The 26,794-nt window shown below is 35.2% G+C and overlaps 1 protein-coding gene across 7 annotated transcripts in view; it reads left to right on the top strand.

Moving 5' to 3' along the window:
* Window positions 1–26,794, top strand: part of GPHN (gephyrin) — a 300,320-nt gene that overhangs the window by 197,346 nt on the left and 76,180 nt on the right. The window contains exons 9-10 of one of the 7 annotated variants that reach the window (XM_062575851.1): window positions 18,917–18,973; window positions 20,994–21,065. The exons of 5 other annotated variants lie outside the window; for them this stretch is intronic. In XM_062575851.1, coding sequence (XP_062431835.1) covers window positions 18,917–18,973; window positions 20,994–21,065 — 129 coding nt within the window. The remainder of the gene's footprint in view (window positions 1–18,916; window positions 18,974–20,993; window positions 21,066–26,794) is intronic. One more of the 7 variants, XM_062575850.1, reaches the window with a different exon arrangement.

A 26,794-nucleotide genomic window follows, 5' to 3' on the forward strand; every position in this document is an offset into this window, starting at 1 on the left:
ATCTACAAGATTAATGTTTTCCTCTGCTGATGAAGGTTGGTTCGCATGCAAGGGATGTATCTTTCTTAGTAATAGATAAATGCAGGATAGTATAGTTCATTCCATGTGTACTGTTGCACAATTTAGTATGTGGGTCCATGAACATGTTATGATTACTGAAGTTCACTGTTCTCTCTTGCAATATCAGTCATGAATATGAAACTATTAACTCCCTGAATGTCTTTAATGTCTCAAGGAATATAGATAATCCTGCCACTGAGTAACAGCATTCAGCAAGTAGTATTTTGTCAACAAAATGTATGTGCAAATTTCTAGCCTGGGCTGGGGCAGTTCTGCCCCACTCTAGTTCCAATGGATTTAAGACAGTTTCAAGCCAACTTGTTTTGCACAAACTTAGATATTTGCTGCCTGACATTTGGAAACAACTCTAAATTGACTAGAAAGAAAGTTTTAATGCCAACCTTGTGGGATTATTTTTCAGTTTTTATTGATTATGCTACATCATTTAATCGTTTAGGTAAACTCTTCTAATGTTTTTTATCAAACTTTAAATAGCATACATCAAAAACTAAGTGAATCAACCAGTGGCAAGGCCTATTAAATTTGCTTTCAGCAGGACTGCTTTCAGCAGAAGAAAACTCTGTCTGAATTTACTTTATGGGTTCATGTCACAAAGATCTTTCTGTGGCATCAGATACTGACATATTAATAGACCTGTAGCAGATGGCAAATAACATTCTTCTTCATCTAATTCATAATCTTTGAGGGTTATTCTGCTTGCTAAAGTGATTGCCAGCATCTGCTGGTCATCTTACTTGCTACCTCATTCTTTTCTGTCAGCAAACAAGATTTACTGGCAACCACCCATAGAAATGTTTTGATTTAGTTTATGGATAGTTTTATGCAGTACTCACCTTCACTACAATAGAATCAAAATTATTTCAGTGGACAGCATACATAACCTTCATTTTATATATATATATATATATATATAGTCTACTTTTCTTAAGAGGTTCAGTGAATTCTATCTGCAAGTGTTTCCTTTCATTCGTTGGCTTAAAAATTGCCACTTATCTGATGGCTTTAAGATTAAAATCTCAGAGGATGTTACATTAGAATAATGAGAATAGGAGGGGGATTCAAAACAGAGAAACTATGCTGACTTTTCTGCCTCTTGACAAAACAGAAGAGATCAAAGAAAACCAGAGACCAATAACAGGCATAAAGAAGAGCTATCTTTGCTAAGAAATAGCTCTAAATGAAGCCTACGTATTTTAAGCAAGGTCTCACAATGGGAAGGAGTAAAGCTTGCCTGTTGTGAAGCAGAATGGACTCCTCTAGACTATCTTCAAAGATTCAGAGATTAGAAAGGAAACTACGAGAATTTTGAAACAAATTAAAAAAACTGAAGCTATTCTATTGGAAATTAGCGCAGATGAGCTCTTCTCATAATTAGACTACAGCGTTGTCATTTCATGTTAGTCCACATTTTTCATTTATCACTGCAGGATCAGATTTTGTTCAAAACACATGAAACAATACCCCTGTTATAACACAGTAATTGCCATGCAGGGTCAGAGCAAGTCTAGCTTTTCTGTGGTGTCTTCCAAAAGCAGGTGGTACAAACTGCTCTAGAGAAAGGTTTAAGAAAATCCACCTGTTACCAGCTAGAAAATAAACTTGAAAGGTAATCTTGTCTGTTCTTATTATCTAGAGGTTGGATTTTGCACAGAAGTATGAGCTCCTTTGCCATTTAGGTCTTGTGTTTTTTTGTTTTAAAAGAAAAGAAACTGTAAGAGAAAACAAAACTCTATCTGCTTTTGTTACCCTTATGTTCAGTCCTTTTTTGTACCCTCAAGTTCTCAAATGTTATCTGTATTTTACAGGAGATGTGGTTCATTCCTATTCCTAAAGATTATCAGTATGTCTAAGTGAATATCACTTATTATGTTTTCCTTCTAGATTCTGGCTTTCTAATAATGCAATGTGAATGTAGTTTACACTAGAACTGATTCACACTATAGTGAGGATGAAAGTAAATAAAATATAACATCTGGTTGATATTCCAGATTATTTTAATTTGCAAATGTGTATCTTTTTAATATTCTCATATTATGAATTACAAGCTCATTTCTGAGCTCCTAAACATGTATATATGACCTGAAAAATAGGAGAGAAGGTTTCAGCAAAAACTAATTTAAAGCTTTCTTTGATTATACATATTGTTTGGAGTTATGATCCAGCCAAAGAGCTAGAGGCTCTAGATGTCTTTGTGAACTACATATTCTAGTTTATTTTGTTGCACCATTTTGTTATTATATGTTTTGTCCTAAATGTACATAGCAGAAAATTGTGTGTCCCTCTTGGAAAAAAACAAGTTTCTGCAATGATGAGATCTGTATTGAATGTATGTAAGTAGCAAGCTGCTAACGTATGAGTGTGTTGGAGAGAAAGTGTGGGAGAGGGTGTTACTGCTACTCCTATTACTATTCCTACTACTACAACTACTACCACCACCACCACTACTACCACTATTACCACTACCACCACCACCCTTGACTAGTCTGCTAGGAAATTTCTTTTCCTCTTCATAACTTTATTTTGTAAAAATTAGTGATAGTTATATATATTCACAGAGCATGTAGACAGGCACAAAATACAAAACATAATTTTAAAATTTCATAACTGTTTACACTTTTTCCTCCACATTTTCTAAAAATCTAACAAAGTAGTAAATGATATATAGTGAGTTAGAACTTATATATCTCAATCAGTCTTCGAAAGTTTAATTCTTTCATAAAAGAAGCAGTTACACTTTTCACTATAACCCCTTGTGAGGTCAGAACTTTTCAAGACAAATTTTCATTGGGACTGCTCCATCTGTCTTTAGGTACATCCCCAAAACTAAGCGACATCAGTTCTTTAAGCTTTTAATAAATCTCTGTAGAGCCTCTTTCTTGTACTATAAATTGCATTTGGGTTTTGAGCAAAATCCACTATGGCTCAAAGAGCATTTAAACCATATTCAAGTATAGAGGTATCTTAAGTTTTACTCAGAGGGAAACTGCACTAACAATCCACCTTTCTTCAGTCATTCAACCATAAAGTTGAACATGATTGTAATAGATATTTTTACCTTCATGATCTAGGTCTGTTCCGCTTCAAATTTCACTGCTTTCTCAGCAAGGTTAAATGAATGTGCTGAGTGGTACAGAGGGGCTCTCAAAATTTTCACATAATTTTAATTAGGAGCTCAAATTATGAGATCCTACTGTAATTTTGTCTATGTTCTTGGATGGCATGTCCATAATCTTAAATGAAACATTCTTACCAGCTACAAAAACTATACGTTAATCAATGTAAAATTCTTTTCATGAATATGTTTGCATTAATGTTGATTTTTTTGTTTCATTTTGTTTTTAACTTGCAATATATAATTTTAGATCTTCAGATAACTTAAAAGAATACATCCAAAGCAAAGGAGCGAGTCAATCCTTCAAATTTCTCATTTTCTACTCTTAAGAAGATGAAATCACTATAAAAGAAAATTACATCTTTCAAGTTCAATTCTTTGTTTCTCCTATATTTAAATGGCATAATCAATATTTAATTTTTGCCAATATTATGTGTCAAAGTCAAATGAAGCAGATATGGAAGACCAAGAACAGGATTTAAATTATCACCAGGAATGCATTTCAGTGATGTGATATTCACTTCGCACTTCACAAGATCATGAGTCTTGCTGATATTCTGTTTTTCCAGTTTAATTTGCAAAGTGTCTTTCAGTGTTATCTTTGATCATGAGGAAACCTAAGAAATCTGATACAGTACTTATGAAAGTGACTTTCCTTCCATCTTGCTACTTACTCCTAACATTTATATTGTACTTAAGAAAAATTATCTGTTTACTTTACTTTGTTTGCTAATTATCTGCCCCTTCCCAGCTATCCTCTTTTTTGTTTATAATGATGCAGATGAAACCCTTACTGGTATTAAGTTACACATTCACATATTTGTAGATGTTATAAACAGGTTTTTACTATCTATAATTAAAAAAAAAGTAAAAGCTATATGTGACAGCAAAAATGAGCAAGCAAGGCTACTTTTCAAGATTTTTTTAGATTCTAGCAAGTCAGTCATTTTGTTTGCAGTCCACATTGCAGTTCACAGCTGCATCCACTCCTACTTCTTAGCATAAGAGACATTTAATTCTGCTAGTTAATCACGTTCTTCACTCCTATAACTTTCTGTAGCTTTCTCCTAATAAGAACTGTGTTATCCTTATCATTAAATTTGAATTTTCTTAAAGACCTAATATTCTTTGTGTAAAAATATCAAATACTAGTCATTTTTATGTAAACGTTTCTGTTGCAGAGTATTTTTGAAATGAAAAAGGTCAGAAAAATAGATTAAACTTTTAACAACAGACTAGTGAGAATTAATTCTGTGGCAAAAAGTATTTTATTATCCAAATCATCTCTGAATGTTTGTGCAAGTTTTCCACACTGTACTGTAAAATGAGTTACGAGCTTAAAACTAGAGCTAACTTTGATTTATATTTTTAGTCTAGTGTTGTGCCTTAGAATATACAATTTCTGTGTGAACTAATGACATTACATGGGAACAGGTAGGGTTGAGAAAAACTTTTATATCAATTATTTCTTTTGCAGTTGAAGAAAGATCAGATTGCTTACCAGAAATTCTTACATAATAGTAAGTTGTTGTTTAGGACGTGATTTGGCAATCTGTAGTTTTATCCATAATGTTGATATTTTGTGTACATTGGGTGAGCTAAATATATACATTTGGTATTGTGATTTCTGCTATCTCTTAAGATGATCATCCAGATGAAAACAATGTGGCAAGTGTGAATGTATTTTAAAATTTGTAATGTTTGAAATACTTACACAATATGTGAGAAATGTGAGCCCTAGAAATGTTCTGTTGTAACCAAAGAATAGAATTCCTACCATGACCAACAAGAAAGTCCTTACCTAAATATTTGTAAGGCAAGACATTTCTTCGAAGGTAAATCCTGAACTATGCATGATTTTATACTCTTGTTTTTAAAGTATTATAACAGTGGCATTAACATACTACCTACTGCTTTTTATTGGATTATTCCATTGATTCTGATTAGCATCAAATACTTATTTGACATTTGTGGGACATTCTAGAAATTATTCACATTGCAGTATTCAAAATGAGAGCGGCTTTATTTTGATAATATTATTCCACACATTTCCACTAGATCTGCATTTCATTTTTTGTCTTTAGCAAAGCCTTCTTTCCTAATCTGAAAGTGCTAATATTTCAACTTCTGTAACATGTAGTCAATGTTTATATTCTATACAGGCAGACAGAAACAACTACATGTTTGTGTCTAACTGCTGCCTGAGCAGATCAAGTCTGTTGCTTAATTAAAGTGGTGAGCAATGAAAGAGTATACTTGCTCATCTTCCTGCTTTCCTCTGTTTTATAGCTGCTAGGTGGTTACATGCAAAGAATGTATATCCAGCTTCAGGAATCTTGGCAAATTCAGTGATATTTCATTGTTCTAGCAAAAAGTAAACACTAGTACTGGCTGAATAATTTCTTTCTCCTGTTAACATTCTGATGGGGAGCATATGCTAAACTCTGCAAGTCATGTTTTTCCTTCTTATTTATGAATTCAAAGTTTTCATATGCTGTCATCTATGCTACCTGGGAAGTCGCTTAACACGCAACAAGTGCTTTGGCAGAGCCATATCCCTGTCATATAGGGAAACAGCATGAAAAATTATTTTCTATTGCTAGGCTGATCTCGGCAGATGAAATCACTCCAAGCACAGCAAGGATTTCTTGCTTTTTCTTGTAAAACAGGTAGTTGTTTATGGACACACATGCTTAACTACATAAATCGATCTGATCCTGTTAGAAATTCCAGTGTTTCCATGATTATTTATTTCTGAATTTCATTGCCTCATAGTATTTTTCAGTGCACATTCCAGAATAAATTAAATTTAATGAAAAGAGATATCAAGAGAATGCAAATTGAAGTAGAAAATAGCCAGGATTGTCGTAAGATAAAGATTGCTGCTTACTAATGCATGTCAGTCTCTAGTATCCTCTCAGGTTTTCCTCAACACAGTGTAGCAGTGTTTTCCAAATTGGTTACTAATTAAGATACTGAAAAATTTTCCATATAGTCATTGCCTTTTTTTCTCATTATTTCAAGTGTTTAGTCCTGGCAAAGCATGTGAGTGATTAATTGAGTCCTAACAAGTCACATTTTTAGTTTAAATTCCTGTTAAGAATAGTGATTCTTGTTAAACAGAAACGCTAAATGCCACAACTTCAAAAGTGAGACAGTGAATCTGAGAAATAAGCAGCTTGATATGCTTAGAATGTCAAAAAAAAAAAAGCACCATAAATAATAAAAGCAGAGTCTACTAAAATTCCTTCTAAAAATGTTGGAAGTACAAGAGTTCTTTTTTGTTAATACCAAAATAGACCCATCAGCAACTCTCTAGAGGAACAAAATAAAGATCTGTGTAATGATGTTTAAGCTAAATATTGAATTTCAATAGTCAACTTATTTGACTTTATTTAATTTATTTTTTCCTGAATACATATTTTTCAAGTAGTACTTTCTGTATTAAATAGAACAGCAGTGCCAAAATCTGGTTCGCTTCCTTGTTTCATGCCAAAGAACAGTTTGTAGCAGGGCTGAAGAGGGGCGTTAGAGCAGCTAGGAATTAACTACATGTGCCAGTCCGGAACAATTCTTGAATTCATAGAATCACTGCTTTTCAGACCTGTCTTAAATGGAGACATACAAAGAGGCTATCATGCACAATGTATTTCCTGCATTCCTCTTTCTTAGTAATGAGTTGGGATTTTATTAAGCTTCCAGTGGATTTGCTGAGTCTAGTGAAATTTTGAAACACCTCAGAAAGAAGCTTTTCAGTTTTTCCATGCAAATCTTTGTTTTTCCAAATAGTAACTTTTCTGCATGGGTGTCCCTCCAGAAGAGACTATTCTCTTACAACTGACTTCCTAACTCACAATTGCATTTTGTGAGTTCTGACCTACTTTTGCTTATGCTGCAGCAGCTTCTCAGCACCTGCTTGATTTTTTTTCTGTTAGCTTTGAGACCAAGCCTTGTTATTACTCTGCTTTCTTCAAATGCATAATGGTGTTTTTTTCAAATTCTGACAATTTCAGGTTGGCATTGCATTAAGAAAAGGAAAAGTTATGCATCCTTTTCTCATTAGTTCCTTATCCACACCTTTTCAGCACCTATCCAAAATAAATTTCAGGTTTAAACTATTGTTTCTTTTTCCAAACAGCAGTCTAGTTATATCTGTCTTTCATCCATTCTTCATTTAGAAATGACTGTGAGTGCACCTCTACAGAAAGAATTGCTAGTTCCATTTTTAATATATCTAGTTCTGGTCTGGTCACTGACTCTTGTTTAGACTGTTTTGTGTCTGATGGCCATTTTGGTGTCGTGCTGGAGCTGGCCCATTGGTGCAACATATACTTCCCTCTCCATTCATTTCTCTCTTTTCTTAAGGGATATCAGTTCTCATTACCTGTGCCAGCTGATTTGTTTTTGTTTCTTCATGAAATACAGTTTCAAAAATATAAATACCTTCCATCTTTTTGCTGAATTTCCATAAATTCACATGCTCTGTTTCTAGGAGTTTGGTTTTCCTATACTTCTCTTTTTTAGTGCTTCAGTCCCTACTAATCCTGTAATTTCCTGTAGCAGTCATTCCTACATTAATCTGATATTAATCATCAGCAGTCATGGGCAAACTTTTGTTCTTTTACGTGTGACATTCTCCACATCACTTACTGCTTGTGTTCTTTTCTGAGGAAAAAAAAAACAAAATAAAAAACAAAAAACAAATTTCGAAACACTGTTTCAGCAATAGGACAACAAACCTCTTTCTTCTAATTATTTCTTTCTTTATTTAGCAACAATGTAGCAAAGTTCAATGCCAGGTCTTATAGGAGAGGTAGGTGAGGTAGTCTGAAAACAAAAATGATTTCAGTCTCATTCTTGTATCTATATGCTCAAAGCACCAGGATATATGCATTCAACTAGTCTGGCATCCAGATGTGTATCGACCTGGTCTGGTCAGGATGCAGTGACTTCTTATAGGATATGGGGCAAATTCCACCACTTCTCTTGTTTTCTTTTTTGGTAGCATCCGTAAGTTGGTGTTGGATGTGCCATTTATATGCTTTAGTAGCTGACACGGATCAGGATTTTCCCTCTCTATCCTGCTGCACTTGAATAAAGGATTTGCTTGCTGTCCTTTGTTCTTCTTATCTGCTTTTTTTTCATTCCAACATCATCTTTCAGTGGCTTAGTTCTTTCAGTCTGGGTGTAGACTGTCCCTTGTTTAGGCTGTCTTTTGTTTCTCAGATTGGATGACCCAAGAAGCTACATGGAATACTGTGATCTGAATTAATTTATAACCTGTATGCAATCAACACATGTTGTTCTTGTATCCCTTCTGTGTCTTCTGGTGCTTCCACACCCATATTCCTTTTTTTTTCCTCCATTCCTGCTAATCTTAACATATCTATTAATTATTCAAAGAGTATTCTTAAGGAAAAGTCTATATTTGTTTGCTCTTGAGGCAAGCTACTTGCACATCACAGTCCTGAGATCACACCATGCTTCTGCAAACTGGCAGTTTAATAATAATAATTACATTCTATTTAATGTGCACATACAACCCGAAGTGCTGTGGAAAGTGGTGGTGGTCTAGCAGCAGCAGCAGGTATGTGTTTGAAAGAACAAAAACTGATTTTTAGACCAGAAAAGCTATTTCAAGGTGTGCATGTTCCTCTGGTTAATGTATCTGAGGTAAATATTCAGTGGTTCCATCATAGAAGTAGGTAGCATCTACCTGATGCAAAATGTGAGAGAGAAGCAAGAATCTCAAGGACAGACATTGCTTTTCTCGTGTCTGATGTAAATATGGGAATGCCTTCAAGCTGTACATTCTCTAGCAAATATGATAGTCCCTCAGGTTCAGTTGCACCTTTGAAAAGTTTTTTAGGAAATAAGAGTGTAAAAGTAAATGGAACCTCTTGGCTCAGTGAATCTAAATCTTCTGTTGAAGACTGGCAAACTAAAAATAGTTTTCTGGTCTTCACTGCTGTCTCCAAGCTTCTTTTAGAATTTCACTCTTCCCTTGGACAGTTGGTGCCAATATTGGCCTTTTAATTTAAAGAGCTCTTTTTTTCCCTTCATGGACTGATTCTTCAGATGGACGTATAGCGAGGAGGCACAGAATCATTCAGTTTCATTTCTATAGATTGACTAAGTCAAGATCCTTCATTTTCCCCTTTACCTCAAGTCTTTTCTCGTTTGTTCTAGATTTCACCTTTATCAGAGTGATCAAAACTAAATGATATTTTATCAGTGTATTGTACAATGGTCTTATCTCTGTCTTTTTTCCAACTGATCAGTCTTTGCCCTCATAGCAAAGATGCACATTAGATAAGAACTTTGTATTAAGTTTCACCTCATTTCTTTTACAGCAGTCTTCAAGGTTATTAAATACCTGCTGATGACATTATTTCAATATTCCATTACAATGGTGTCTCCTAAACTCATCTGAGAGCAGTCCTCTAACTTTTTTGTCAAAAGCACTGTTGAAAATACTGGACAAGATCAGTCTCTACCTTTTGAAACCATATTTTTATAACTTCTCTCTAGTCTGAGTGTTCTCCTCTAAGCAAAACATATTATCATCTTCCTCCTAGCCATTCCCTTGCCATCACAATGACTGTTTTAACTTCCACATATTCCTATCCTATATTTTCTCTGTTTGTAAAAGCAGCTGCCTTATCAAAAGTAATACAGCTTTATACTAATTCCCATTGATTATCTTGCCGTTGTTCCCATATCATGCATTATAATCCTAATTCAAATTTCAGAAAAGGTATTATTTTTATTACCTCGATCACTGTTGATCTCTGCCCAGCCTCAAATTTCTACTTTATCTTTTTTATTTGTAAGGCTAAAGAATCCTTCACTCCTTGTTCTAAATCTCTTTGCAAGGTGTATTTGGTATTTAACAGTTTCTATAGCCTAGATAAAATAGTTTTCTTTATTTTTGTTTCTAGCAGGCTTTCTACTATAGTCCTAATAACCTCTTTGGCATGGCTTTTTATTTCTCTCCGTAAGAGAAAACAGTCAAGGGATTTCAAGAATCTATTTGAGCTGTCTGTCAACTTATGTTCAGTCAGAATGGTACTTCAGCAAGATGCTGATGAAAGGTCGTCATTTGTCTTCCTTGGTAGATAATGCTGTTGTCTGTTGAGATGGAAAAGTGTATTTTTCAAAACTAGTCATATTTAAATTGGAGACTTATTCACTTTGGATTTCTTGCACCCCTATTAAAAATACTTTTCAGCTGAGATCAAATCTATCTTGATGTAGCCAAGCAATTGAGCAATTTCATTATGTTGTGGAATAGTGAAGTCATTCCTGGTTTCATGTGATAACAAAAGCAACTATGTAAGAAATTGGTTATCTATCTAAATAACCTGAGCCTGAATGCAAGGCTCTCATAAAACCATTTGACATCCAAAATGTGTATGCCAGCATCTCCTGGTTTTGCATGGAGCTTACATGATGTCTTCTTCAAGACATAGAGACATAGACTTTAAATCAATTCTGAGAACTCTTTGTAGCAACTCTGTTATATCAAGGCATTGTTTCTGGTACTTTTTTTGCCCAAGCAGACAGACTTTCTCTTTGCAAAAGCCTAGTTCTCAGAATCATGCTATACTTGCATTTTTAGGTCAGCACAGTGATTCATCTAACAAGAATACTTTCATCTATTTGTCTGTCCAAGGCAGAAAATACAAGATATTGTCTTTTAGGACTTGGCCTGAGAGAATGCTATCAGATTATGAAAGTTTCCAGTCACTTAGGAGATTATCAGACTCTCTCCGTCAACCTGGTATTTCAGTTGTTGCTATTTTTAGCAAGTCTTTCTCCAGAAGATTTTGATAAAAAGCTCTACTGAGGTACAACGTGCTTTTTCTTCAGCACCCATTTAGAAGAGAGATGTTTGTGCTACCTACCTACCTATGTCCCTCAGTGTTCTCACTCATACCTATGGGTATGTGTAATCTACTTTCTGTGCCTCTTCATCGCTCAGGCAATTTGCATTTTTTTATCCATGCGTGTGTGTGTATGCATAATCTTTTATCACAGCTGAGCCTAAGAACTGTAGGCTCATTCCAGAGGAACACTTGTGCTACATCGGTGCTGCTTTACTTGTTCCTTTGGTGTGGTTCCACTTCACCTGTTCTAAGTGCAATAAATAACAGTATACAGTACCTCAAGTGAACAACAACCTGTAGGCAATGAGAGTAAGTGCTTTAGTGGTTTTTTGCAGAAACTTACGGGGAAGGTTGGAAATCATTGTTATAATCCCTATCATTCCAAGTTCATTCCAAATTGTAATGATCAGTAAGCACTGACACCCAGGAACAGGAAATGAGAAGATAAAGATGATGGTTTTTAGAATCAAAACAACAGTGTCACAACCTTTTCTTCAGCCCTCTCATAAACAGCCATTCAAAATTTATTGCTATAGTTGTTCCTTCTGTTAAATACAACTTAATTTTATATTTACTCCTCTAATTACCCTGTTTTCTCACAGTGTATGCTAGATGCCCTTTATTCTATAATTCATGTAAGGCTTAAGATTATGCTTATCCAACTCTATATTCTAGATCTGTATGAAGAATTTAGTAGTATGTGCCAAGAGCATTGCCTGTGTTTGAGAAAGTTCTTGTTTCATTGTACTACTTTTGGTGTAATAGCATATTGATCTTATGCTATCATCTCTATTGTAATTTTGTGTATGCAGCAAGAAAATGGAGAAGGAACTAGAGAGCTCTGGGGAATTGTCTTGTTTTGAATATCAGCAATTGATTTAACTTGTTTTACTTGTTCTTTGAAAACATAGTATAAGAAAATAGTATTTAATTTTTTCTGCATTTCTGCCTCTGTAAAATAGACTGTAACTGCACAAATCTTGAAAAAATTCTGATGACATGTTAAAATTTTAAAGTGACATTAAATGACTATGAATGTATTATTCTGTTCACAGATACTTCAAGATGAAGTACAAGAATGTGTTTAGATGATTAATAGTAATGACAGTGATTCTCATGAATCACCATATTTCTTACATGCCTTTATTACATGCCTTAAATAAATTGCTTCTACTATGTTAGAATGTTCACTGTTCAGGGTCAGGCATGTCAAACCAAACATACTCTATTTATATTTTGTTCACCATTTTAGGTGAATTTTAAAAGACAAGATATATATTATCCCTTCAAAAGGGGCATTCATGAAAAAGTTTGAATAGGGGTAAAATCTGATTTATTCCCTAAGGCTTCAGCAGTGTATCTGTTTGTTTAAAAGGAAAGAAAGAGGTTATTTATGTGTTTCTGATCCCTCACATACTGTTGCCTATTCTCTGACAAGATTTTCTCTAGGCATTTACTCAGATTAACTGAAACCTTCATATAGTTCAGATAGAGTCACCAACACTGGTGACTGTTGGAATGGATTTATGGGAATATCTGACAAATTGGGGGGGTTCAGGGTGAAAAGTTCAAAACAGATTTGGAGCTTAATTCTCTCGAAAGACTGTGTTGGAAACTGAGCTTGAATGCCTTACATTAGATTTATGCAAAGCATCCCATAGCAAATAGTAACACGTTTGGCAAGATTTCAGACCAGCTGTTCGCAGTCTCTCTTTCAAGTTTGCACCATTCAGATATTACAGTTGATTTGTTAAGACTGATTTTATTTTCTTCTAAAACATACTGTTTTCAAAGTAAGAGGAAAACCTTTGAGCAAGAAGTGCTATGCATTGGCATGGCAATTCTTTGCAACACCTTGTTGGCTTGGTGAGGTTCACAGGCAGACTCCTTGGACAACGACTTGTTTAGAAGGTACCATAAGGGTGGACAAAGTTTGAGCTTTTTTGTCATTTCCCAGGTTATTGTTGTGTCTAGCCACTTACACTCATGTGTTTAAGCTTCTGTAAACTGAAGAGAATCCAGAATCTTTCCACCTTATCTCTAGCTTCTGAGCTTATCATCTGATTGCTGGAAGTGTGTATTTTCTGTAGCTTTAATAAGTGTCCTCACAAACCCATCTTCTTCTCTTTTACAGTTCAACTTTTCAGGAGGCATAGATGTGAGGAAATATATGTGACAAAAGCTCTCCACAGATTTTTTCAAACATAGTACTGCTTAGTGAAAAGGATAAAATACAGGATATTATGGATCATTTGAAAATGCACTGCAAATGCAGTACTCCTTAATAAGGTTTACACTTCCCTTAAAAGCCTCACTGAACCATCTGTTTTCAGAAAGATGAGATCTTCTCTTTTGACACTAAGCCTAATGCAAACTGTTCTCCCTTAATTTTGCTACTAAAAATAGTCAAAGAGAGCAAATATTTTAGGTGATTCACTTTATAACCTGCCTTTCCCACTATTGGGTCCCTTCTAAGTGACTTCATTGATGAGGCAGCTTTCAATGGGATACTCCTAGGTATCCTTCATAGGAGCTAGCTTACTCTCTAAAATGTTTGAAGGATATTGTCCTCCATTTAAGGATGAACAGCCCTATAACATGCTTGTAGCTTTTCGAACTTCAGTTCAGCTGAGGGCACCAAGAAAAAAGAGCTTCACATTCAGATCTAGTTGTCAGTTTGGGAAAGGTATGTACAAAGAATTCAAAACTTCACCACCTAGAACTTACCATGGCATTTTTCTTTCTTTTTAAACATGAACTTCCCTGCTTTCCCAAATGGATGTCTGATAAATTCGACATGTTTGGGTTTTTGAAAGCTGAAAATTTTGTTGTTGTTTATGGGGGAAAGCTGGAGAATAAAAGATGCTCCGGGTATGAAGGCAACAATGTATACCAGCATCCAATGAAAGCATGTTCAAAGTGGTGCTAAAGTGAGAGAAGTGAAAGTATTGACTTGAGAAATCTGACGTAAGAATTGAGTGGTATAGAGTGAACTGGGACAAAACAGCCTTATGTGGCTAAAAGGGTTTGGGGAACTTGAGCTGTATGACAGGAGGGTTGTGCAATTGGAAGCTCTGCAACAAGGAGGATGTGTGACTGTAAGAAGGTTTGGAGGCCCTGTGATAACCCTTAGTCGGTATATGTTTATATATAAATGTCCACTGTATAATAAAAGTCTAAAATACTTGAATTTATTGTAAATCAATTTGCTTGGATAAGCAGTCTAGTCTCAGTAGCACACAGCTCTGTGCAGGCTAATTAAGCCTGCTTATTTCCAACATTCCTTGAAAGCTGTAGGAGCCTGCGTGCAATTTTCATGCAGTTCCACTTGGACTGTGCCCACCTCTGCCAAGAGTAGCCATTCTGTTTTGTTACTCAGCATTTATAACCTCTTCAGGACTTGGCCAGTGTAAAGTGTATGTATTTTGTTAACTGCAAGGTGTAAATAAGGACCTGACTCATTTGCACTGAAGTCTAGTGTAAATGAGATTTAGGATATTAAGTCTTTTTAAGAATAGTGGCCTAATATGTAATGTGGGTATTTATTATAATCGATTTTGCCCTGGTTATGCACTGTACATGAAAACTTTTAGCTTAGAATTCTGGCCATCAAATTTCACGAAAATCAATAGATATTTGCAAAAAAATACCTGTTGGTGTAAACAACCAATGTGTTACAAAAACTCCTGTGTAAGTACATAGTTACATTATCTTTACCATTATGTCTGTTAGGTGATGATATTCTTGTAGTAACCTGTAAAGCTGCAAAATATTGGCATTTAGTTTGTGCCAATGATTGGTCTACCCGCACTGCATTAACTCCCTCATCTGCATATGGAGCAGTGTAAGTAGTAGTGCCAGCTTTTTTAAAAAAGTGAAATTTTTTAAAAAATATGTGGGTGGTGTAAACAAAATGTACGATGGTATGATATGGTGTTTTATTAGTATTCATAGTATTCATCCGTATTCATGTACATTCTGCTTTTTTAGCTTTCCAAGAAGTGTGGCAACCCTAATAAAATATTTATGCCATGCTGGAGTGTAATGCATAGAATTGAATATGTTTGCTGGGTAAGCTAGCATATCTGTGTCACATTATTATTTGATAATACTCCCTGTTTATTTAGGAAGCCCCACCTAACTAATGTTTGTCTGGCCTAAAACTGCAGATGTAAAAATCTCTTCAGGTAAAAGTCTCCTTTTCATGGATGAATGTAAAGTTATGCCTAATGCATTTTTTCACTAAAAAGAAATTAATTTACTTATGGGGATTAGACTAGAAGATCTCCAGAGGTCCCTTCCAACCTCAACCATCCTGTGCTACTTCAATATTAAGTTATCAAGAAGTGGAAGGAGTCTGAGATGGTTAGGGCTAAGTATTTCAGGTCATTTTTCCTCTTCTGGAACTCATCTTTTAAATAAGTCCAACTGAAGCCAGAATTTAAGATTAGTTCAGAGCTGTTCTTCCTTTATGGCTTGTGAATAGGTCTGCTGGCTTATATATGTTTTACCATCAGCTAGGTGGGGTTTGTAAATTTTTTTCTGGAGCACAGTCAAGGGTGAAAGTAACCAGGCAAATTCCTCATAGTCTGTGTTAGAAGATAGAAAAATAATAATGAAACTGTCTATGAGATTTCTGCTTGGAAAATATAAAATGCCTGTTCTGTGGTAACAGTCTTTTGTTTATCTTCTCATAAGTACACAACTAAGTATATATGAGCACTATTCTTTGTTTTCTGTTGGTTTCCCTGCTTCCTAAGTTCTCTTGTGTTGGCTTCCTATCTCATTCTACTGAAGTTTTAACTCTAGCTTATTCTTCCAGATTCAGGATAGACAGATACGTCTGTGGCTAATCCTTAGCTATTAATTCCTACTGTTATTCCCTTATGAGTAAGAAAGAGGTGTAATTGTAATACACTTACCTTAACTGCTGCTGCTTTATACTCTGCCACTCTCCTGGAATACTCCTTTCAGAGCACCTCGCTTCCTTCTTTACTTTGAATATCTTCATGAGCTCATTCAGATTGTTCCAAAAACCTCACTTCTTTTAGGTAACATTTGACAATAATTACTTAGTGTTGCTCCTGCCTCATCCCATAATCCATTCATTTAGCTTGTGATATGAAAGCTTTGATATGAATGTAATAAATAGGAATCATAAAGCCTGAGGCCCCAAAATTTATTTGTAATTTCACTGTTTGGGTTCTTTTTGTTAGTCCTCCATTTTGCTTAGGAAGAAGTATTGTTTTCTCTTTACAAATCAGTGATAGAAAAATCAAGAGCCATCCTAGATCACACAAGTTAGTGACGGGTACAAATGCTTTTAGAACACATATACACACAGTCTTTCCACTCCGATCTTTCCTAGCTGCAAGTATTCACACCTTCTGCGTGACAGGGTTCTTGCATCAAGCTGAGTGCTTGACAAATGAGGAGTGTGTAATCCATGGCAATTTTCCAAAATACTTGTTTATCGACTAACTTCCAGAACATTATACAGGAAGAGTTTACCAGAAATAGGGAATTTCTTTCAATGGCATTTGTCACGAAAAAACAGTTTTTCAGTTCCTGCTGCCCCCTGCCTTTTTGTCAATACTCTGTTTAATTCCCAGAAGAGCTGTAGTATAGTTTGTGCAATGTTCGTAACACACTGATTTATACCTTGAGAAGCACCCAAACTGCATGCTGAATAGCACGAGGTTCCTATAGAAAAGATGTTATCATGGAAATTACTGTGCCATGAATGTAAAACAAGAGCTGACTTTAGGCTGTCTCCTTATATTTTGTGTTTTCAAGCATTTATAATTTAATTCTTTATAATGTACAGGTTGTGTACCTATTCTTTCATATTTTTCGAAGAGAGAGAGTAAATAATGTCAATTTTGTCCACCTATAATATCCCCAATCTCATCTCTGACTGAATCCTAAACCATCAGCACAACTTGAGCTGCCACACTACCCGCACTGGTAGGTATCATAAGAAAAGTAATAACCCTGAAGGGAATGTATATTGTGATCTCTTACAACTTTTTCCCACATTTCTGTGATATGCATCATTTTTCTCAGCAACCTGGTTACTACATTGTTGTGTGACATTATCAGCATTTATTTTTTTTCTTTCAGTACTTTTCTCTTTTTTAGAGAAAATTTGATTTTTTTTTGGAAAAAAAGTTTTAAATTAATACCATGAATTTGTGTTCTACTTCATTTTGTCTTAATGTCTGGGATAGGCATTATTTGAACCAGGAGACTGGTCAAAGTACCTTTGCTCTAACTCTTGTTGTTTTCTTTTCAACTAAGGATCCCTTTTTCCTCTTGAGGCTTTTTTTCTTTTGAATTAGGAAAGATAGAGTAACTAGGTCACAACTACATACACTTCAGTTGAGTCTCTGTTCTAAAGGAGGCATATTTTGTTTAGGAATGACGGTTTGTTCTTGGTCACAATACTAGAATTGCTCGCAGATTTGCTTGGAGTCTGACGATAATGATAATGTGGGTGTTTCACTTGAGAGAGTTCAAAACAGATGCTATTTTAATGCAAGAAGACTAGAGAGGGAAAGAATTTAAAAGTTCCAGTGGACTTTATTAGTGTGCATCCTGTCAGAATTGAGTATTTAGAACCTTAATATATGGCTTACTTGCATTATTTTCTCAAGAACCTAGTGCCATTTTTTTTAATATTCAATTGACTGTGTTTTGAATATGTCATTCCCAATTTGTCTTTGATTAGATCAAATGAAATGGTGGCAATACAAGTTTTGCTTTTTCTATTGTGCCCCAGCCAGCCTAAAGCCTAGTTGAATTTCTGTGGCTTCTTCAGTCTTTGGCTTCCTTCCTGAGATTTCCAAAAGGAATGACAGTTAATATGATTTAAAAAGGATCCACCACAGTTGGATGGGACTAAATTTATTTTACATAAAATATGGAACAACCATCAGATAGTAAAAACTATGAATTTAGTCTCAGCTCAGACTACCAAGAAGAATAGTCCTCAAGTCATTTTTCTTGTCTTCTTCCTTTCTGCTTCAAATGACCTCACATGGGTTTAATTTCACAGCAGTAAAAAAGGTTTATTTACTGGATTCAGCAATTTTGAAAAGAACTCTTATTTTTAATGAATGGCTTGTTATACATGCTGCTAGCAATACAAAGCCTTTAGAGCAGCTGTTTCAATTGTTTCTTCCATCCTCTGCATTATCTAGGAAAAAAACTTACATAATAAAGAAAAAAGAATTAGGCAGGAGAAATTGGAAAAGAAATTGTATGTGTATGTTATATTGAAAATAAAAATCTGATATTGGTCTGGCATTAAAATTTTCTGGTTGGGCAGCATAATTTTTTAACTGGGAATCTTGATAGCAATGGCTAAAAACTCTTAGGCCTGGGTTGCCAAGAATCTGTATTGCTTTCTGCCAGGTATCAGCAATGATACTTGTCAAGCCTGGTACTCGCAGTAATAGCATAGTGGGATCATGCGATTTGATGTAGTAAAAGATGCAGGGTTTTTTCGGTCAGTTTTAGGACTTCATTATTCTCCATAGCCAAATCACATAAGTAATATGTATTCCTTAAAAACTTTTTAGTAAATTCAGCATGTAAACTTGTTCCAGATGGGTAGTATATTTAAATAAAAATTATCAGCAAGGAAGTTTAAAGTGACATGGTAAAGCATCATTTATTCCAGATATTAAAGTCTGTGTCCTTGTCCTCTAGAGATGTCTCAGAGAGTCAAATTGATGTCTTGCATGTACTGCTAACTGATTGTGTGGAAATTTTTTTAAGTTCACTTTTTCTTTATTCTTCTGTCTTTTTTACCCATCTTCCCCCATTGTAGCAAATTAGACGGCCGGATGAAAGCAAAGGAGTTGCTAGTAGAGTTGGATCCCTCAAAGTAAATATGTTTCTAACATTTATTTTGCAAGTTTTCTTCTATAGCCTACACTTTTCCTTTTGAAGGGGGAGGTGAGGGGCGGGAGGGAAGGGGCTTTTCCATTTCTCACCATTCCATCATTTTTATTTCAGTATTCTTATTGCTGTCGGGTCACATTTTGTTTGTTTCTGTGCTACACATAGAACAACCTGCTGAAGGCAAGCTGCCAGCTAGTTAGCTTTGAATGTCATCACAAATAAGAGACAGAAGCAACCTTCTTGAAGTGCCTCTAATTTGGGGATTATGATTAAACCACTTCTCTGATCCATGTTACTTGTTGTCTCTTAACTGCCTGTTACATGGAGAAGTGACTTACTCATCTTCAGAGTCCCGCTTCCCCTCTTGAAACATAATTAAACTTTTATAGTGCTCACACATTCTGCATTTAATTCTGCAAAAGATCAGTACAAGAAAGTTGAATATTTAGTGTATATCTAGCCTTTAAATCAGAAAAGAGTAAATGAAGAGGAAACGAGAGAGAGATTAATGTGAGGCCAGTAAGAGTGGAGCCACTGTTTTGCTAATAACCAGTTCCTTTTTCTGCCTTTTTTGTGTTTGTGCGAAATACTCAAATGTTTAGAGCACTTAAGAGAACAGGCAGATTTCTAAATCTGTGCCCATTCAGGAATAGTGTTACACACTAATAAATGATTTAAAACACAGGAAATTCTCTAAATTTACCAAGATGCTGATCATGTGCAGACCAGGGCCAGTCTGTTAAGATTCCGTCTTCAACAGTTGCCTCTTTTTCATCCATCCATTTTTTCACCTTTTTCCTACTTTATTTCCTTTTAGCACTTTCTCAAGCGCTAATTAATTCATTTTTCCTCTGCACTCTCCTTGCCTTTCCTGCCTTCTTGGTTTCTGATTTTTCATTTTATTCTTGTATGTGTGCGTATTGCCTTTGTTCCAGGACAAGCCATCTTCTCTGTTCTCTAACACTGCTCTACAGCTGCTCTTTGTGAAAATGTTATTTCACTGAGCATAAAGAAGGGGAGGGGAAGGATTAATTATGCACCTCTTTCCAGTTATGACACCATTTAAATTGATCTCAGTATAGAAAAAGAAGCCAGTTTCTATTTGTTTGTACCCTAGAGGCATCTGTAGCATTCCTCACTGTCTGTGAGGTTTTAGCTTTTCGTCTTGTGTTCTGGGAAGAGGTTTTAGTTACAGTGTGCGTGAGAACCACCCTGTACATGACTGATGGACTGTTGTTTCTGTAGCCGACATTCAGTATCACTGAATTCACACAGAGGAAAACACAGGCAGCCACAGCTACTGTTCTGTTTCGAAAATGGTGCATTTTAACGGGTCATCACATACAATTTTATATGCATGATGCAAATACAAGAGGTGTAGCTTATTTAAGGGGTAGGATTCATCTATTATTTTTATGAAAGTGGCATCAGTATGAAAGCCACCAGTTTAAAAAACACTAGGGTTCAATTTTCAAATACTGTAACCTGCTTTAGGATTCCTACTTCCCTCTCTGACTGCTCAGGATTTAATTTCAGTCCCCAAAATACTTATTTAGGCACAAAATCTGATATGAATATCCATATAGAGAATGGAGAATCCTAATTAAGATTTGCAGATGTGAAAAATCACCCCTAAAATGTTATTTTTAATGGAAAAAAGCTAGAACACTGCCTTACCAATAAATAGATAAGTAATGTAGCAGCTTCAGTAGCTTTAGAATGATCTCTTCCTTGATTTTTTTATATTTACTTTTTTCCTGTACTGAAAAAGAGCCATGTTAATCAAGCAAAAAAAATCTTGTATCCAGTTCCAGTTTACTGAGTATATATGTTTGTATTGTACAAAGCACTTTGATGTCTTGAAATGTTTTGCCAAAGGCAGTGAGAAATGTGTTATGCTATGATTTGTTTAAAAAAATAAAACAAAGAACAAAAGAAAAAACAAAAAACGTGACAAGAGAACAGCTTGCTTTTTCAATTCATTTTCTGATGTTTACATGTAGCTCCATCGAAAGCTGGAGGAGCTCAGAGGTCACCTAGAAGGCAATGTCAAAGGATGCTCTCTCCGAGTAAATGTACGATTTCACTCGGTGATCTGTTTTTTTTAAAACTTCCGCTGGCTGGTAACACCAAATCTGATTAGTTTGTCCTCTCATCCCCATCTTTTTCCTTTCTCTCTCTTTCTCCTTTTGTGTTTTCTTTCTTCTCTAGCTGGGGTTTCATTTTAATGTGTATGAGAAACCTGACCTAATTGACAGGGTTTGTTTAAAAGAAAATCCTATTACATTTTAATGAATGTTAATCAAACTTTGGTTGGCTTTAATATCAGCTAAAACAAATCCCTTTCCAAAAGCAAAGTTACATATCCAAAATTTTCCTGAATATTAAAGTTAGGAACAAATAAAATAGATATCCCTTGTTTAAAGGATAGCCATTTATTTTCTGTCTGTGATTGATAATTTAACTGAACCAAAAACTACAGCTGAGCTAAGGTAACCCAGGAGCACATAGGCTGACATCTACCTCTGTCTTTGCCTTTAATGTTTTGGATCCTTACTTTGTTAGGCTAGGTCAGTATTTGTTTGGATGCCAGCTATGCAAATTTCATTGCTTTTCTTTTTTAGCAGACTCCTCTAATACAAAAATTCTGCAGCTATTTCCTGTGAGTTTTATTTGTACTTTAATGAAAAAAATTTCATGTGAAAAAAAGGATTAAGATCTGATATATCAGTCATGACACTTCTGTAAGATTATCCATTTTTCACAGAAATCTTGAAGAAAACAAGTTGTTGTGGCCAACATAACAATACAGACAGTAGTACCTTGTATTCATGAGTACTCTTCATAAAGTAAGATCAGCCTTTCAGCAGTTAATTCCCTAGACCTTAGAGCTTAAGCTGCATAATGTGGTGTATAATGAAAGTTGGAAAGGAGCAGTTTTGAGCATAGTAAAAGTAAAAGTTAGTAACTGTATTTATCCCTTTGAACAGTCATTCAGTGAAGAGCCTCAAAATAATTTCTTTAGAATCACGTCCTGTTTGTATCTTCCATACTCTGTGACTGTCATCGTTCTCAGCACAATCATTTCAATATATAGTCCACTATGGTTATCTAGTGAAAGATAATGCTAATGATTTGATAATTTCTACCCCATTTGGGATTAGCTTTATCTTATCCATCTGTAAGTCTGACATAAGGTTGATTTCTGCACTCTGTCAAATAGAAGTCACTGAGCTTATAATTCTTGCAGGTTGAGTAAAAGAAAGTAAGCTGCTAATACATTGCAGCTTCCTATAAAATCAGTTGATAGAAAGACTATCATTTCACTGGCAAATTTATTTAAGAATCAAGTTTTTGGGAGATTAAATTATGTGATGTTTTTCAATTGGTGATATGCTAAACTTTAGTTAAAATCAAGGCAGAGAACAGACCTTTATTTTAGATTCCTTATGATTTAATACTGGTGAATAAACATAAAACCCTGGAAAAAAATACACCATGAAACTCTGTACTACAAGAAGTGTTCTAGGCACATACTCCTGCACAGAATGTCACATGGGGAGAGCTTTAAAATGAAAAACTATAGTCACATTAACAACAGCCACTACACAAACTAATTGACATAAAATTGTTCTGTTCCTCTATGCCATTTTATCTGTCCTATCATGGCCATATCCTACACAAGACAAGCAAGGAGATCAGATTGTGAACTAAAAAATATTCCATGTATTCTTCACATACTTTTTAAATTTCTTCAGACAACCAGGACAGATCGCAAGTGTAATAGCCTGTAGCTAAAATCTGCTGCTTTTCACTGCTAGTCCGATCCATGCTGTAATAATGGATACTTTGGATAAGGCAACATTTTAGAAGAGAAGATACAAAAGGCAGATCAGATAATAGCACAAATCTGAAGTAAGTGGTAGACATTTGGAAAGAAAATAACAAGGGATCTGTTAATAGCTCATCTTTAAAATAATTGCATGTATTCCGTGATGTTTTTGGAAAGGGGTTTAAATGAAAGTTGTTAATACTATTACAGTGTGGCAAATGTATTGAATGGTATGGGAGGGGGAACATGAAGTAGCTCACGGCCAGCCCTGCAAGCAAAAGTTAAATGCTATTGCACAGTTGTGCATATTATTAAGGTGGAACCTTTGTTTCAGAATGAATTTCAAAGACATGCTTCCCACGTTAGAGGCAAAGGCCATTAGAAATAGGTAGGAAACATCAAGATTCTGCAGAATATCTCAGATTCTACCAAAAGTTTAGAAAGGCTGCCAGATATTGAAAGTAATAAGCACTGAAAACATATATAAAAATTCTAATTAATTAAGCAGATTTTGGGGGGGTTTCGTGGTTAATTTAAAAACTTTTGATATCAGTAGTAATGCCTAATTGTTTACAAAGAAAGTTTTCCTGAACTGAGATCTATTTTCCCATTTCTTTTCTTCACTCAACTTTCTTGCAGGTACTCCAATTCTTTTCATAGCTTAATCCTTTGACCCTTCTAAAATACCTGTGTTTGAGGCTAAAATTGCATATTGCTTGGAAAATTAGTCTTCTATTACTTTGAATTGTTAGCATTCTCCTACCTGTTCCAATTAACGAAGCTATAGCAAATAAAGTACATATTAGCTACTGAGATGATCAGCAGTGAAACAGGTAACTCGTTTATATTTTAAAAGTCATAAAACCTGTTTAAAATTGATAGCTTCCTGAAAGTGTTGAAAAGTTCAGCAGATTCAACAGAACAATACTGCTTCAATCTGTGCTTCAAATATTTTTTGTAATTAAAATTAATTTTAAATGCAAGTTTAAATTCTGCAGAAACGTACTATGAAAAGCCCATCAGAAAAGTGTAAGTCTAAACATACAAATTCTACACAAAATTCCCAAGTAACATGTGAAGGAATTTCTGTCTGGATCTTAACCAATGTACTTCCACATCAAAGGTGCTGGTTTTGGCTAAGAGCAACGTTTTCAGAATTCATAGCCAAGTACCATGGCCAAATACTGTCCATAGATGATATTTAATGAAACCTGGATCATCATTTTTCATATAGAGTTGTGCCTTGTGAAGGCTACAGTCTCCTGTATGCCCTATGCTATCTTACTTTAAGTAGCTGCCTTCGTTGATCATGATGAAGGATCACATTTGTGGGGCTTTCATTCCTAGTCAGTATGTTCCATTAGTAAAGATCTGGGTGAAGGCAGGGTGGCCCTCACACTAACAGCAAATCGCTCATGCAGCCTTCGGACCAGATTCTCAGCTGTGTAAATGGGCAAAGTTCTTTTAAAATCACTGTCACGGTGGGGAGTTGCTGTGACAGAATATGGTGCCTTGACTTGAATGTTCATGGGGGGAAAAAAAGCCCAGCAGCGCATTTGAGCAGAGCTCAAATGTTAGCACGTTAGTTAGCTTCTCCCGAAGTAATGGGTAGGGACTGTGAGGCAGCATACAAAATTAGAAGAGCTGCCCTCTCCTTCCAACTGGAAGAAACAGTCAAAAGATCAATTACTGGAGTCCACAAATGAGAGCAAAATGGAAGCAGAGTAAGTGATAGTTTGCAGGATCATCAGAGGAACTTAGAAAAAAAGAAGAAACATATTGACACTTGCAATATGTTTGCAGTATTGCAGAAGCAGTACACTTAAGGAGTGCTGACAGTGGAGACCAGTTAGAAAGAAAGAAATGATGTGGAAATGAAAGAAATGATATGGAAAGGATCTGAAAATGATAAGTGTGCAGCAGATGCAACAATCTCATTGCATGATCTTGTTGAAAATAACAGAAAGAAACAGCAATCAGAATGTGGAAGAGTGTAGGTTGTAAGAGTAGGAAACATATAAATCCTTCCCTGAAGACCATTTTGAGACCAAAACACTTGAGCATAATTTTGATTTCCTCATTATGAGAAAATAACAAAGGTAAATTGAAAGTCTTATAATGTGAATAAGAAAAAAAAATGGAGTTAGCCTGCTTAAGGAGAAATTAATACATATATATGTGTGTCTGTTTGAGAACAGAGAGAAATAAAACACACATGTTTTAGTGGAAGAAATATTATCTTTTGCCTGTTTGTAACTGAAACTTTAAAAATATGAAGAAAGTAAGGAATGATTTAAATAATTAAATAATAGGAGGATTAAGACTGAAGCTAAATAATAAATTTAGGTTAGATATTAATGAAACCGTGGATAGTTAGGTAGGCAGCAGCAGTCTCCCTATAGTAGATGTCAAAGAAAACGAGTGCACAGAGGTTTAGCTTAAAGTGTACCTCTTGAAGGTTGGTGTGGGGAGTAGACAGGATGAATCAAATTCTGTCAAACTTTGTTGGGTAAGACTCCAAACCTCCTCATTCTTGCTGTTCCCATTTGTTCAGTTGTGATACTTCAAATGCTGTGTTGACATTTCTTGCTGATAATCCATTCTCTGGATCCTCACTTACAAACCTGAAACCTATGGATCTTCTTTTTCCATGCTATTACAAGACAAAACACGAAACAGTGGTTGGAGATTATATATGAGAATCTTGATTAGAAATGCATCCAAAAGTCTTAGGTGAATAGCAGACCTGTATGTCATGCAACTAAGCAAAGGCACACCTTCTCTTTCTTGGAAGGCTTTCAAAATAATCCTCCTAGAAACAACTTTTGCTCAGTATTTGTTGGTTGAGGGGAGCTCTTTTTTTTTTTCCTCCCAAAGAGACTGTTTAAGAGCAATACTTGGTTTCTTAAGATTACATTCTCTTTCTATCTGTCTGAAGTCATTTTCTATTTGTGACGAGATCGTTCTGTAAATCAATTCATTATACCAGGTTATCGTAAGGAAACATGTCATCAGGGGAAGAAGGCAGTGATTGAGTGTATGTGAACAATTAAGATGTCCTGAAGTCACTCAGATTTCCTTAGTAATACTATCTAGTTAGAGCAAAGAATATACAGAATGCCAGAAAGGAACAAAAAGTGTTTTCAATTAGAGCATTATAAATTTTCTGTGAAGAAAAAACAGCTCTATAGACAGATAATGGAGGCATATACGAACAAAGACAAATATGAATGTAGAATTTTCCTGGACGTGATATTTTACATTTCAGTGAAGAATTATGAAATACATATGTCTGAAATCGAAGAATGTTCATGAGTGATTTTTTGAGTATCATCTCTGCTCAGTCCATCATAATACCCAAATCAGGAAGCACTCACTTACAATTTATGTGGAAATTCTTACTGGGTTCACTTTAACATCAACGTATCTGAAGTGTTGTACAGTGCTGATTTTGTTGAAGTCTAAGGGAGTTTTGCATACAATTCTGATGACTCAATTCCCCACCTTTAGAAAAAAAATCAAGAGAATTTTTAATGTATTTATAGGAGCCATGTCTGTTTATTTCATTTATTAGAGTGTTTTTAGTCTTCACAGCCAGTTGTCGTCAGAGCGTTAATAGACTAACACAAACTAAGGGAAAAAAAAAATAAAAATGAGATTAGTCTGTGAAATATGAAATATATTCAGCCAAAGAAAGGATTTTCAGACTCACTTAAAGAAAAGAAACCCCTGTAAATAACTGGAAAGTCTTTAATTTTTTTTAATTTTTGACTTACCTCTGATCTAAGAGTGGTTTACAAGTGTAGAAAAATTGATGTCTTGTATAAACAAAGTGTTCCCCAAGCAATGATACTCCTGTGTTCTATGCAGGGTAAAACCACACTGTAGGTTCAGAACAACTTCTGTCAGTATAACTGTAGTGTTCCCAATGAAGTTGTGTCCGTGCTGATAGATGCTGACAGTGGACAGTGT

The sequence above is a fragment of the Rhea pennata genome, chromosome 5, assembly GCF_028389875.1.
Source record: "Rhea pennata isolate bPtePen1 chromosome 5, bPtePen1.pri, whole genome shotgun sequence".
In the NCBI taxonomy this organism is placed as follows: domain Eukaryota; kingdom Metazoa; phylum Chordata; class Aves; order Rheiformes; family Rheidae; genus Rhea; species Rhea pennata.